Here is a 15,152-nt window from a genome sequence, read left to right on the forward strand (position 1 = left end):
TGGCAGCTGCACCAGTCCAACAGCCGGTGGGATACCGCGTGGAAACTCCGGTCAGAGAGGTCACCAAGGAAATGACCTTTATCGACAGCCAGACGGGACAGCCGATAACGTACGCAATGGTAGCGGCAATACAAGCAGCGGCTCAAGTGAGACCAATACCCCAACAGGTGATCCCACCGGTACCACAGAATGTGGCCCCTTGAATGTTGGGGTACCACAACAAGGAGTGGGCAACGGAAATTTCGGTGGAAACGGATACGGAAACGGAAACTGGAATGGAGGTCAAGGAAACTTCCAGAATCAAGTTCAAGGTCAAGGCTACTTCCAGCCGAACAGAGGAAACCAGAACAATTATCAGCAGCAACAAGGGTCACGGACAGAATTCAAGTTTCAATTGATTGACGGATGGGTGGCAAACGGAGTGCAGATGTGTCAGCACTGCATGTACGGAAACCACCAGACGCAAGGGTGCAAATTCGCCAACAAACCACCAGAACAGAATCCGAACCTCTTTGCCTTCAGAGAATGGCAACGGCTTCGCGCCACGGGCGGCTGGCGTCAAGCGGTGGCAAACGGATACGACTTGATTACACAATGGTACCAGGCGAAGGCGAACTTCCAGAATCAGCAGGGAAATAGAAATGGTAATTACGGGAATGGAAATAGTGGTGGCCAGAATAACGGTGGCTACGGCCGTGGCGGATACCGCGGCGGCTTCAGAGGAAGTGGCAGAGGCTTCGGCCGCGGAAACAACCCAGGCGGCGGAAATGGAGGTGGCCAAGGAAACTACCAACAGGGTGGTGGCCAATACGATAACGCCGGAGGACAGAACCCTAACCCGGCAGACGATATCGGACAACAACAAGGAAATGTGCAGGGCGCGCAACAAGGTGGTGCGCCGGTTCAGGGAAACGGGCAAGATCAGTAGGCGCCGGTGAGCCTACTGATCGCCCCGACCCTAAACCACCGGATAAAGGGGGAACGGAAAGGTCACCACTGCAGAATGGCACTGCAGTGAACGTGACCACTGCGACGGCTATAGGGATGCCGTCAGTGCACAACGAAGGTGGACCGGCCATATGGATGCCGCAACCACAGGAAACGGCTATATGGATGCCGTCACAGCAAAGAAAAACGGCTATATCGATGCCGTCGACTCAAAAAGAATGTGAAACGGCTATATGGATGCCGTCACAGCAGCAAAAGGAACTGGTTATCGAGAAACCAGCACAAGCGGACAAAAGGTCACCGCAGAATGGTACTGCGAGTGGAAACGCGCAACGGGACCAAAGGTCACCGCAGAATGGTACTGCGAGTGGAAATTGTCGTGACGGTAGCGCGACACTGCAAAAAGTGCAGCCAAGTGAAAGGTCACCGTATTGCAGCGAGGAAGTGTTAGCGCAACGATGCGCACAACGAAACGCGAAGATTCAACAGGCGCTGCTGAATCAAAGGTCATCACCGCAGAATGATACTGCGAGTGGAAATTGTCAACAAACAAAATGTAATTGCGAACCAGAAGAAGTGGACGATGAGCAACATGCGAAATTCCGAAAATACTTGGCAGAAAATAACAAAACGAATAACCAAAGGTCACAACCCCAGAAAGAAGTCGTGAAAGGACAGCAACCGGACATAGAGCCACGTTGCAACTGTCGCGTAATGGAGACAGGATATACGGAAACGGAGATCCGACCAAGATTTGCAGTTGCTTGGAAGATAAAGACTTAAAGCAGGATGCCACAACGGGCAGTAAAGATGAAAGGTCACCTTCCGTGGGAAAGGTCTACGTGAATGGTCATGGAGCGAGTGCGAACGCTAAAGGTCACCGGGACAGCGTCGTGATAAAAGGTCAAGAAACAGACTTGACACTGCGAACAGCGCAGCAAAAGAATAGCAAACCGGCACAACAGAATTCCGACGATTCACTTGTAGATGCAATAACGCTGCAACGGAAGGAAATCTGGCGAAAAGTGGCCTACAGACCTAACGGGAATCACGGGATGTGAATACCCGTAACGCCAAAAGCGAAACAGAAAGCGGGAATGTCACAAGAAGGTTACTGGGACATGCAAGAATTGCGAACACAACATGAGAGGAAAAGATTAGAAGAGTTGGTTACCGGGAAACCAACGAAAGGGTCACCGAACCCTGTCCCAGTATTCAACGTAGAAGAATATAAGAAGACATTCGCCGACGCGAATTACCCGCGAAATGCACCACCAAAAGATAAACCGTTAAACTATGGAGAAAAAGTTCCCATACAAAAGTTGTCAAGCGGCGGATTTGTCATAAAGCGCAACGAAAGGTCACAGGACTTAGCGCAAAAGGAACAAAAAGGACGGTCAAAAAAGATGGCGCAAACACAACAGAGTAGCGCAATTGAAAGGTCACGGGACTTATCACAGGCACCGCAAAAGGATGTCAACGACAAGTCACCAGCCCGAACTGATGGAATGTCTTCGCAAATTGATCCGACGAAAACGAACAAGGAAGTGTCAGCAAAGGTGATCGACTGGATGACTCAAAAGGGATACAATATAGTTACATATGAAAGGTCTCCAGACGAGATGAAAGATAGTGAAGCAGATGAACTGAAGAGAGCTGACCAGATAACAAGTGAAGTCATCGAGAAGTTGCGAGATAAAAGGAAAGATGAAAAGAAAGAAGCGCTGTATCAGACGATAATTGAAGTGACTAAAGGTCATATGACCAGCACAAAAGCAAACGAGCAAGTGCAGAATGCTGAAAAGGTCACCAGTGGTAAAATTGCTGCAGAGAAGCAAACAGATAAGAAAAAGCCGCAGAAATTTTACGATGTCCGAACTGACGTGCCACACAGGATTGATAAGTTGAGCGAAATACTGAAAGGTCATAGCACTCCAGCAAAAGGACAAGTGCTTCCCGACACGGATCCTGGACCAGTATCGCTCATCCCTGTGAAATGTAAGATTCACACCCTGAAGATTCAAAACGGAAAATTGCCCAAGAGAATTGAAGCGTACACTCACGAAGTGAAAGTGGGAGACATAAAGGTCAATGCAATGCTAGACACCGGCGCGGAGACGTCGCTGATCAGCAAACCGTTTTGTGAAAAGAATGGACTGCATATGCTCCCATTGCCACCAGACAGACTGGTGAAGATAAATGGAATTAGCGAAACGTCAGGATTCCTGGTGACGCACTACTGTGTAGCACCAGTGACCTTAAGGAAAAAGACTAGTGAGCATTCATTCTACGTCCGACGGAAGTGTGACGACGTACAGGTGTTACTCGGATTTGACTTCCTGGAAAAGAAATTCGTACTGATGGATAACGAAGGCGAAGAAGAGAAAGAAGATTACCCGAAACCAGTTGCTAAAGTACAAGTCGGAAAGGTCACCGAACTTGTAAAATAGACGGGAAATGCTCAAACGGATAATAAAACGCTAATCCCAGTACCAGAGGCACCGGGAAAAGAAAAGAAAAAGCTGGAGCAAAAAGAACTGTCGACATTCGAGCAGTTGAAAGTGATCCAGCAGGAAATTTAAAACACATTGAATCGGTCAATGCTGACACACAAGGGAAGAGAAAACGTCATCCCAGTACCAGAGGCACCGGGAATGACACAACAGAAAGAGTTGAAAGTGCATCAAGAAGAAATTGTCCCAGTACCAGAGGCACTGGAAACGAAAAATGAAAATGGAAATGTTGAAAAAGTTATCCCAGTACCAGAGGCACTGGGAACGAAAGATGAAAAGTCACCGGCGATACGAGTTGAGAACTTGGCACCAGAGCCGGATCCGAAAAACGTCAGCAAGACCTTTTCCGAACCACGATCTGCTACCCAAAATGAAAGGTCACCAGATAAAACTAAAGAAGAAGCAACAGAACGTGACTCTCATAAGGAACCCTTTTTCGAACCACACTCTGCTATCAATGACGAAAGGTCACCAACGCTTGAAGAGATAGCTGTCACACAGAAGGAAGCGACAGCTGCAGCGAAACAATCGCTCGTGCCTGGCACGGAGTGGGCAAAGCCGATCCCAGTACCGGAGGCCCTGGGAATAAAGACGGCTAAAGTGTGGAAGGATAAAAAGAGTGAAAGGTTAAGGGTACTGAAACGAATAGCCGAAGAGGAACAGATGTTTACAAGTGAAATCCGCAACAAGGCGCTTGAGCAGTTAAAAAGCCACAGAACAGAAAAAGAACCGGAGGTCATCGGAATATCCTCTGAGGACAAAAGCGCGACTCCACAAGATGCCACAGCACAGGAAGATGTTAACCCGCAAACAAGTCAAAGGACATTAACTCCAGAAGAACGAGCCGGGAGTTGTCACCACGGTTACTATGAGGATCCATGCAGAGTACAGCCTCAATGGGAATGTGCTGAATATCGCGAGAATGCCTCTCAAGATGACCTTTCAGAGTGGCCCAGATGTAATGCCGCACTAGCAGACCTAAAAGGTCAAGCTCAAAAGGAAGTAAAAAGCATCATGCGGACAAACGAAATGTGGAACCGCACATTGAACGGTATCACTGGAACAGATATCGGGCATGGTTATCAGGCATAAAGAACTTCATAATGGGGAGAGGGAAATGGCTAGACCATTGGCAACAACGCGCGGATAACGAAATCCAAGATCCTTTTGACCCAGTATCAACGAAACGGAAACTTGAGAGAAAGACAGAAGAAATGAATGAAGAAGTACAGTTGTGGGAAGAAGCAAGAATTGAATTATTTTGGGACTTCCGCGTTAACCATATGTATAAAGGTCAAGTTAGAACGGTTATATTCCCAACAGGATTCGGGACATCAGTATACGAGTCAGTGGAAGTGTTCTGCAAAGCACTAAAAGAAGATGATTGGGACGTATTCGACAAATATTGGAAGAAATTCGAAGCAGAGATTCCTATATTTGATGTAAAGGAGATGAGAGAATTACAAGTAACCCGGAAAAAAAGGTTACCGGGGTTAATGCAAAAGAAAAAGGTAACCTTTGCACCAGATCCAGACGGTGTAGACTACCCAGGACGAAGTGGCGATACGTGGTGCATGTACGAAACGATTCCAAGCGATGATTGGGTTACTGAAGAGCTGATGGCAAATTGTGTCTTCGTCGGTCCGAAACGACCTAAAGGTTACGAAACGGTTCAAAAAGAAACAGAGGAGGAAGAAACACAAAAGGAAACGGTTGAAGGCGGATCGAAGGAAACGGAAGAATCACGTACATCAGCTTTTAACATAGCACAAATGTCAACAGACAGAGGAGAAATGTGGAGAAAATTTAAAGAGGAAGTGGAAAGGATATCGAATGAACAGCAAAACCCAGTACCTGAGGCAAAACCTGACGAAAGGTCATCCGAGAAAAATGAAGGGACTAAAAGGTCATTGTTGAGCCTCGAAGAAATTGACGAGTTGGAAGAGGCAAATCGTAACACAGAAAGGTCAAACTCAGATTTGACAGAAAGGTCATTGACGAGAATACGGATAGCAAGGAGCCACCCGAGAATCGCCGCACGAAATGGAAAAAGGACAAAAGAAACGGGCAAACCTCTGCTCAAAAACCCGAAAGTGAAAAAACTTAGCGATTCGCGGGAAAATGAAAGTGACCTTTCATCCGAGGACAAAGGAGTTGATGAACGCCCACTCGAAAAGACTGATAAAGGTTAAGTTACCGCACAAGAATGCGAGAGCAGTAACTCAGACTCAGAGTGGACGAGTTCAAGCGATAACTCGACTACTTCGGAAGATTCGGGCGTGAATGACTTTTCGGAACAGGAAGACTTGCTGGACTTGGATGGAGATAATGAAGTTGATGAAGAGAAAGAACAACATATTAAGGTCGGAAGAATAAAAGTTCAACGAACAAGCCTATCAAAAGACGTGATTAGAGTTTATAGCGACCAACGGATAAAGCTAAAACCGTCAGTCTGTTCGCGTGTAAAGGTCAAGATGGGAAAATACGCGCCGGTTCAAACAAAGTTCATGTTTACTCCAATTATACAGGCTGAGTCCGATGTACAACCATTGGCAGGCGTGACGGACACAAAAGGGAAACATTTCGAATTGGTGATTGCAAATCACAGTCATAAGTATTTGACGGTTAAAAAGAATCAACTTTTGGGGTATGTGGAGCCCTATGAACACATGGAAAGCGTAAAGGTCAACGCTGGCACGGTGAAGAACGTGCTTGACGACCCCGAAGTGGACGATGTAACGAAAGCGGAGTTGAAAAAGATAATTGGAAACTTGAAGTTGGGACCTGACCTTACGGAAGAACAAAAGAATGATGTGTATAACGCGTTCTGGGAATTTTGGAAAGTCTTACCGACTTCCAAGAAACCGTACGGCGATGTAAAAGGAATCACCCATGTGATTGACACGGGAGACGCAAGACCAGTAAAATGTAACCCGGCCAGAACGAGTTGGACAGGCCGCGAGTTCAAAACGAAGCACATTGAAGAGATGCTGGCGCAAGATGTAATCGAGCCATCAGATGCCGACTGGAGTTTTCTAGTTGTGCTCGCAGCTAAAAAGAATGGCGACGGAACAATGGGAACAAGATTTTGCGTCAATTATATAATGTTGAATAAACTAACGAAAAAGAATAATTATCCGTTACCGAATCCAGATGAATTGCTTGATGCGTGTGCAGGCAATAAATGCTACGGGAAAATGGACTTGCAAAGTGGATTTTGGCAGATCCCCATGGATCCAGCGTCAATTGACAAGACGACCTTTTTCACACAAGACGGAATGTTCCGATTTAAAAGAATGCCATTCGGAGTCTGCAATGGACCAGCAACATTTCAGCTGTGCATGGATAAAGTACTTTCGAAGGCGAAAAGAAAGGGTTGCGTTTTCGGGTACATTGATGACGTTATCTTCGCTGGAAAGACTTTCATACCGAATATGAGGAACGTCTTACAGAGTTTGGTTGAAGCAGGGTTTACGATTAAACCAACAAAATGTGAATTCGGAATGAGAGGAATGGGATTCCTGGGTCATATACTCAGCGAAGATGGAATCAGAATGGACCCCGAAAAGGTCACCGCAGTCTTGGAATTTAAAAGACCTCAAACAGAAAGGCAGTGAAGGTCATTCCTGGGACTAGCGAATTACTATCGAAAGTTCATAATGGGATACGCGCAAAAGACATGCCATTTGTACGAATTGCTGAGACAAGAAAAGCAAGTAAAAAAAGATTGGACAAAAGTGCACGAGGAGGAATTCAACAGTTTGAAACAACTGTTATGTGAAGGACCAGTACTGGCAAAGTTCGATCCGGCTAAACCGACAGTTATCGAATGTGACGCCAGCAAAGAGGGAATTGGAGCCGTGTTGTCACAAGATGGACATCCAATTGCGTACGCGAGTCGCGTCTTACATGGAGCCGAGAAACTACGGCGTTACCGAATGGGAATGTTTAGCAGTAGTATTTGCTGTCAGAAAATTCAAGCCGTTTATCGATTATTCGGATTTCACTGTAAGAACGGATCATCAAGCGCTGACCAACTTACTAAAGTCAGAGACGAATAAAGTCGGAATGAATCCGCGTTTGACGAGATGGGCAATGGCACTGCAAGGTCATCAGTTTAAAATCGAATACAAACCGGGAAAATATAGCGACAGCGCGGACGCATTATCAAGAGCGCCAATTGAAGGCCCAACGTGTCAAGAGGAAGAATTTGATGAGATCCCAAACTTCGAGAATTATAAGAAAGAATTCGACACGAAAGAACCGGCAATTGAAATTGGACAGCTGTTCCTGCAGATGGTGGAACAGAGAGCAAAACGCTTAAAGGTCACTTCAGCTACGGCGAATGAGTCGGCTGAAAACGAAGTAAAAGTGAACCGAGTAAAAAGCTGGTTGCCCACCGTGAGTGACTTAAAGGTCACCGGGCTTGAAGACAAATCTAAAGCTCAAGATGGAAAGGTCACGAGACTTGTTGAAACAACGGAGAATACAGATGACCTTTGGGAAGCGGACAAAGTGGCACAGGCGTTGAACGAGTGTCCGATAAAGCTACTGAGATTCCCGAAACAGATGAAGAAGGGGTACAAACCACTACCACGCTGTAAGATCATCAAGGACTGGAACGTGCTCAGCACGGCAACAGTTCGTATCGTTAACCTGCAAGGTGATGAGGAGGAAGAAGATGACTTGAACTTGCAATTGCGGAACAAACAGTTAAAAGATCCCCACCTGGCAATGATAATAGATGAACTGGAACATCTACCAGATTCTGAAACGAGATCGAAATTTGAAGTTCATTACCAGTTGTGGAATGGCATACTGTACCGAGTAAAGGATAAAAATGGGAAACTTGAAAGGTCATATGTGGTACCGTTGTCAATGCGAAGAGCGATAATCCACGCATTGCACGACGAGAAAGCGGCAGGCCATTTGGGATTCGAAAAGACACTATCAGCGATAAGACTCCGTTATTATTGGGATCGAATGAGTACAGATGTAAAGAATTACATACTTGCCTGCCAAGGATGTCAGTTCCGCAAAACGCCAAGGAAATGTCCACCAGGAAAATTGCAAGAAATCAAAGTGGGACATCCGTTCTTCCGAGTTTGCGCGGATCTGAAGGAACCGTTGTTACCAACGAAGAAACGAGGATACAAGTACATAGCGGTATTCATCGATCAGCTGACGAAAAACGTGATTGCGGTACCAATGAAGACGGCAACGGCTAAAGAGTTTGCAAAAGTGTTCGTAAAGCATGTAATATTGGTACACGGAGCACCGCACATCCTACACACGGATCGTGGACGGCATTTTACAGCTGAAGTGTTGACAAAGGTCACCAACGTGTTCAAGATTAAACACACGTTTGGAACGGCGTATCATCCAGAAGGTCAAGGCCAAGTTGAAAGACAGATGCAGACGATTGCGGATGGCCTGGCTCAGTATCTGAAAGCGGGAAATGAAAGGAAGCTTAACAAGTACCTTCCATATGTTATTTCGGCGATGAACAGAGTTGTACACGCCACAACTGGTTACTCGGCATATTACATGCTACACAGCAAAGAAATGACAATGCCGGAAGATGTGGTCACAAAAACGAATATCCCAGACGACTATGGCACTCCCGATGAGTGGGTGGAGACCATGAAAAAGAATCTGACCTTTGCAGAAGAAGTGGCGAGGTGCAATATCAAAGATGCATACGAGAATAATGCGGAAATCTACAACAAGAGGAAATCGGAGCCTAACTTTAAAGTGGGCGACCTTGTATTGATACGTTTACCTAAAGACACGAAACAAGGGAAGAAAGAAAACCAATCGGACTTTAAGTCGAAATACGATAAAGTATAGAAGATCCTCAGTTACCCACGAACAAATGAAGCAGAGGTCATTGAACAGAATCCAAAGAAAAAGGCGGATTTGAAGGTATTTTCGATTGACCGCTTGAAACCATGGCATCCGCCATTACCGGTCGAGGAAACAGCGAAGCAAGTACCAGAGCGTACTTCAAATTTTTTCGAACAACCTCTACTACCTGAAATGGAAATAGCGGATGAGGGCGCAGAGCGCACTTCTCAAAAAGATCCCTTTTTCGAACCCCCTCTGCTACCCGAAATGGAAAAAGTGGATGATAACGAAGCGGAAGAAGCTGAGCATGATCCGAAAAATGGACCAAGTCAATTTTTCGAACCACGCATTCTGCTACCTGATACGAAAAACGGAGACAAACCAAAAAAGAAAAGAGGAAGAAAAAGGAAAGAAGATAAAGATTTTGAAACAGCCGTTACAGCAAAGTTGAACGCAGAAGCTGGGAATTTGACAGAAAGGTCACCAGCGAGGGAACCGATAATGAAGTAGCAGGACGCGCTTCACAAAAAGATTTTGAACTGAACCAAAAACCTTTTTTCGAACCACGCACTGCTACCGGGGACAAGGATGACCTTTCGAAACAGCGAACTGGCGCTGAGATATCAGAGCGCGATTCGAATTTTTTCGAACCACGCACTGCCGGCAATGAGAATGACCTCATAAAAAAGAGAAAAGAGGAAATAGAGGCAGTCAAATCAAAAGCTGAACAACTGGGCCGTGACATAGCGAAAGCAATCGATGACCGAAAGGTTAAACAGAAGAAAAAGAAACTAACTCCTACTGAATTGCTGACCCAGAAAGGTGAAGTTGAAGATGCGGCCAACAAAGAACTCCTTGATCAGATAACTAAAGGACGCAAAAACAAATAACCCACATAAATACGAAGAAGGGGTTCACTTCACTAAAAATAGGAGTTGGGAAGGTGTAAAAAGGTCATCACCGTTATAAAGCTAACCAATACCGTTTCATTGTTACAGAAGGTAAGCGCAGTTAATGGACAGATTGGAACGACAAAATTCAGATAATTCTGACTCGGAAAGTATTGGAAATGCGTTAAAGACATCGACCCCAAAAAGAATGGAAGGTTAATACGGGTACGACACCTCATATGGTGAGGGGTCGACGTCGTCGGTAGGAACGGCACAGAACGAACCTGGAACAGTCGAAGGAGGCGCTTATGGTGGCCCAGGGTATTATGTGTATCATGATCCGGGACAGCCGACGAATTACCAAGATACGGTTAATTGGGTGCACCACGGCTCAACTGCCGGAACCCAGTATACAGAACAACCGATGCACAATGCCCCTTATCAGCCGTACCCAGGAGTATATACCCCACCGATGGGACCATCGCAGGTGATGATGGGACCGGAAAGAATGTTGATGCCGCCACCGCAACAGACTACACCGAGTAGATTTATGGGACATGGGGCGGATTTAGTGGAATGTTAGCGACTCCGGTGCAGTCACAAAGGTCATCTCCGATACTGCCACCCTTTCCAGAAACGGGAGGTCTGTCACTGTCGGACATTGGAACACCTCGTTTGAGAACACCGCAGCAAATGGGAGCGCAACGACCTCACCGGAACTCGCCACAAAAAGGAAAGAGGCGAGGAGGAAATCGGTTTGATTCACCACGACCGCGAGGCATATTGCCGTCGTTGGGCCCAAACTTGGAGCAGGTCGGACCAGATGGTCTACGGGCAACGCCCCCGGGTGAACCAATCGTGCACGAGTACTCACCGAAACTTCCGCTGGATATGAGAGAAGATGATGCGCGATTGAACGTGATTGTGAGCAACGGAGAAAGATTGACAGCGGCTGATACAGAGGCCATCCAGGATTTCAACCGAATGTGTCGGGATCTTTATAGAATTCACATGCAAGTTGAGGATGATCACGCATTTTATGGAAGATTAATCAGTTTGGACGCGATCATTGAAGCAGCTCACATCGCGATGAAGGAAAAAACTAAAATCATTGAAGTTCAACGTAAAGAGTTAGCGATCAGAATCGCCTCGATGAAACAATACCATCCGGCTTTAACCAACCGAAAATGGCCGCCGATGATTGAGAAGATACAGGGATTCCTTAAGACGATTCCTAAAGAAAGGAGACCTTCGACAAGCAGCGTGGCGGGGCCGTCACGGGCATTAGTTGAAGCACCAGTTGATGAGATGTCGGACAGTGCCCTCCTGGAAACAAAGAGAAAAATTGATGCAGAATTAACTGACCGTGCAGAAAGGTCACGGGCCAGTTCAACCGCAGGATCAGCACGCGGACGTACCAGTTCGGTTACAGAGCCGTCTAGCGGGACCGTAAAAAGTGGAAAAAGAGTAAGGTCACCGACGATAAGTCCAAAAGAACATGACAAGAAAGGGCAGCGGACCAAAAAGGTCACAACAAGTAAAGCACCGCCGGCTAAGCCACAAGCCCCGATCCCGGTGGGTAGAAAGAGTGTTCCACCCACGCCACCTACAACGGAAGACCAGATTCGATTTCCGAAATGCAGGACTTTCACAGTCAAATATACCGGGACAGACCATAATGAACGAAAGGTCACGGCTCGGATAGTTGATAAAAGAACGAATAAGGAGATTGACTCATACAATCCTCTTGCAGATAAGTCAGTCAAAACTGAGATTGGGGAAAGGTCAAAGACAGAAGTCAACGAGGCGTTACAATTCATTCCCCCGGAAGAGCGTCATAATCCGAGAGTCCTTATTCAGATGATGAAACACGTGGTGTCGAAAATAGCGAATGAAGAGGACGCATTGATCCGAATTAAAGTGGGCACGAATGACGACCACTTGGCATACACACACACAGCGGATGGAAAGTTGTTCACGAAAGAAAGAATCCGGCCAAAACCGACAGCGGACCCAGATCCGGCTAAACGAACATTAGATGATTACGAGTCGACCCTGAAATATACTGAAGGAACATGCAGGAAGGTGACGCTGAAACTCCATTTTGGCGATGGAGCAATGGACGGCATAACCGCAGTAATCGTCGACCCGGTAACAGGAGATCCGATTCCATACGCCCCATGGGATGTGTCAGAAGAGAGCGCCGAACATGCTAACCAGACAGCCCTCGACCAGCTGTGGGACCTGATACCAAAAAGTGAACATCAAGATCCGATAGTCCAATCGAACACACTGATCAGCATGATGCGGCATCGAGCGGAGATAGATAAAGCTCATTTCCGACTCACAAGAAGAATGGAAAACGGATCGTATAAAACGGTATTCTACGACGCGAAACTGAACCCTCTGTGGGAGATTGTGAGACAGGGACAGACAAAAGAAACACCTCACTTGGAAATTCAGGGCAAACACCCGGCACAAGAAAGTGGAGCCGGAGAGATGGCAGAGGCCTCCGTAGCCGAAGTGGCAGGAACGGGGAGTACCAGGCGACCATAAAAACAGGACGATTCGGAAGAGGAGGAAGCTGACGACGATTCGGCAGAAGAATCGGTCGATGAAGATGAAGAGGACGAGATAGCCGAGGAAGATAACCAGCCTCCAAAAGTGGCCGTTAAGCCGAAAAAAGCAGATAAATTGGAAGAAGCTATGAAACGGGGCAAGACTAAGAAAAGCGGCAAAAAAGAATCAAAAGATGATGATAAAAAGAAGAAGAAGGGCGATGAAAAAGAAGCTAAGGGTCACGGAAGGAAGACGGGAGAGAGAAAGAAAAAGGACAAGCCGTCCTCTCCCGATGTCGAAATTCTTGATGAAACAGTTGGCGAAGTTGAAGCAAGGTCATCGACACCTACAACTTCGAAGAAATTCGTAATCGAATCGGCAACCTCCAAGGCCAAGACTGATGAACCGCCGACAACTAAAGGAAAGGTCATAGCGGTGAAGCAGATTGTTCCGGTCGTCATCTCGGCATCCACTCCGAAAGAGCGTAGAGAGAAAGGAAAGCGTGAAAAAGCAAAACGAGAGACGTCACGAGAATCAGAAGCGTCAGAAGTGAGCTTACCGAGTACTTCAACGGTTAGCACAAGGTCACAACCAGACCCGAAAACGGCCAGACCGAGAAGCCTAGCAGGGGCTATGGACAAAAAGAAAAAAGCAAAGAGCGAACCCGCTAAGTCGGAAAAGTAAGGCAAAGCGGCCATGAAAATTGATGCAATGGCGATGGCCAATTACACTGAGCCACAGGGTGACAGCGAACTTGACTTTTCGGGAGTTGAAGACGAATTTGACGATCCTGACAACGACAATCTGACTACGATCGACGAAATTATCGCTGCGTACAATGGTGCCGAGAAAAACTTTACACGAATAAGAACGACATCGGTGACATCTAAATTCAGAGCGGGCCTGAAGACATACTTGAAGAAAGAAATGCGCCGCAGTTACACCAAACAAAAGTTCGACGTGGTTTTGGAATTCGCTCGAAATGCGGGAAACTTTATTCAGAAGCATCCTAACTTTGCGTATAAGGCTAAGTTATTCAGACCGGCGAGTTCAGATAAGGCACTGACGACTCCAAACGAAGATACCTCAATGCGAGTAGAAAGGGCAATCGCGGGAATGACAAGCCCGTTGGGGTCAACGAGTCACCGGATCAGTCAATACATCAATGCCGTTTGGAACGACGGAAAAGGGATGATAAAGGAAATTGACACGGCCACCGAGCGTGTATTGCCGCGGATGATTAGACAGAACATCCTTTCGACAACGAATGCACATAAAGGACAGCTGATCAGATATACGAGAGTAGGTCTGATACCGCCGGAAAGACAGGGCCACTGTCATATGTCCGAAAGCCAGGATATGAAAAAGGTCACAGTTCCATTGACCGGAGACTCGACAACTCCCATACTGAATCAGATCGCACAGCTAAGGGCTGAAGAAGAAGCCGCTCGGGTTAAAGCACAAGCCCCGAGAGTGTCAAAAACGAAAGGACCAATGGATGAGGAATCGGAAGAAAGTGACGATGACCCTACGACACAAACGCCTCTTGAACCAGCGACAGAAAAGGATGACCAGTCCAAAGGCCAAGAGACATCTGGAACTGTGGCAGAAGTTCAAACGAAAGGTCATGAGGCTCCGCAAAAAGGGGAGAAAGAAAAGGTCATGCTCCCAATGGAGAAAGCGGCAGCGGAAGCAGAAGCAGCAGCAGCCTCCGCGCGTCAGGTGTTTCAGAGATCATTGTTCGTACCATTGAAGGATGCTTTCGAGAAATAGCGATCGAAGTTGGCAGGTGAAGTGGGAGGTCATGAGACTGCCACAGAAAGAGAAAGCGGCTGAACCGAAATCTGCTCAGTCATCACCAGGCTCGTTGGCAAAGTTAAAGATTGTTGAGACAGAAGAAGCGGACCCAACGGACTCGGCACTATCCCCCCAGAAAACGGAAAACAGCAGTACGAAGACAAAGGAGGCGACAGATTATACGTTAGGAGCACCGTTGGATGTGAATAACCGGACATGGAACGAAGTCCAGGCTGCGATTCAGAGTACTAGAGAACACGAAATGCTTGGGATGGAACTAAAAAGACAAGTCGCCGAAAACTCGAAAGGAAGATCGTCACTCAGCATGAGCGAGCGAGTCTTGAAACGAGCGTATAAGGAAGGAAAGTTGGGAAGTAAATATAACAAGGACAACAAAGTTATTTACTACCTTCCGAAACAGGGCAAGGATCGCACACCCAGACTTAAAATGGAGCTGGAGGCCTGGAAGATAGCCGTCACAGATGTGGCTTTGGGCGCCATTGGCGGTACCAATGGAGCGTCATGGGGTGACCTTTCAAATTTCATGGCTGTCCATCATGAACTGGGAGAACTGAATATCGAGAAAGACAAAGAATGA

At 46.7% G+C, this 15,152-nt stretch overlaps 1 protein-coding gene across 1 annotated transcript; it reads left to right on the top strand.

The window, feature by feature from the left end:
- Positions 1 to 641: 641 nt before the first annotated feature.
- LOC129593557 (uncharacterized) lies at positions 642 to 15,152 on the top strand. The gene is made up of 4 exons (XM_055489970.1): positions 642 to 871; positions 12,280 to 12,616; positions 12,761 to 13,306; positions 14,976 to 15,152. The coding sequence occupies exons 1-4, from the start codon at positions 642 to 644 to the stop codon at positions 15,150 to 15,152; spliced, it is 1,290 nt and encodes a 429-aa protein (XP_055345945.1).

This window comes from Paramacrobiotus metropolitanus, unplaced genomic scaffold (assembly GCF_019649055.1).
Source record: "Paramacrobiotus metropolitanus isolate TYO unplaced genomic scaffold, Prichtersi_v1.0 Parri_scaffold0000001, whole genome shotgun sequence".
Taxonomy (NCBI): Eukaryota; Metazoa; Tardigrada; class Eutardigrada; order Parachela; family Macrobiotidae; genus Paramacrobiotus; species Paramacrobiotus metropolitanus.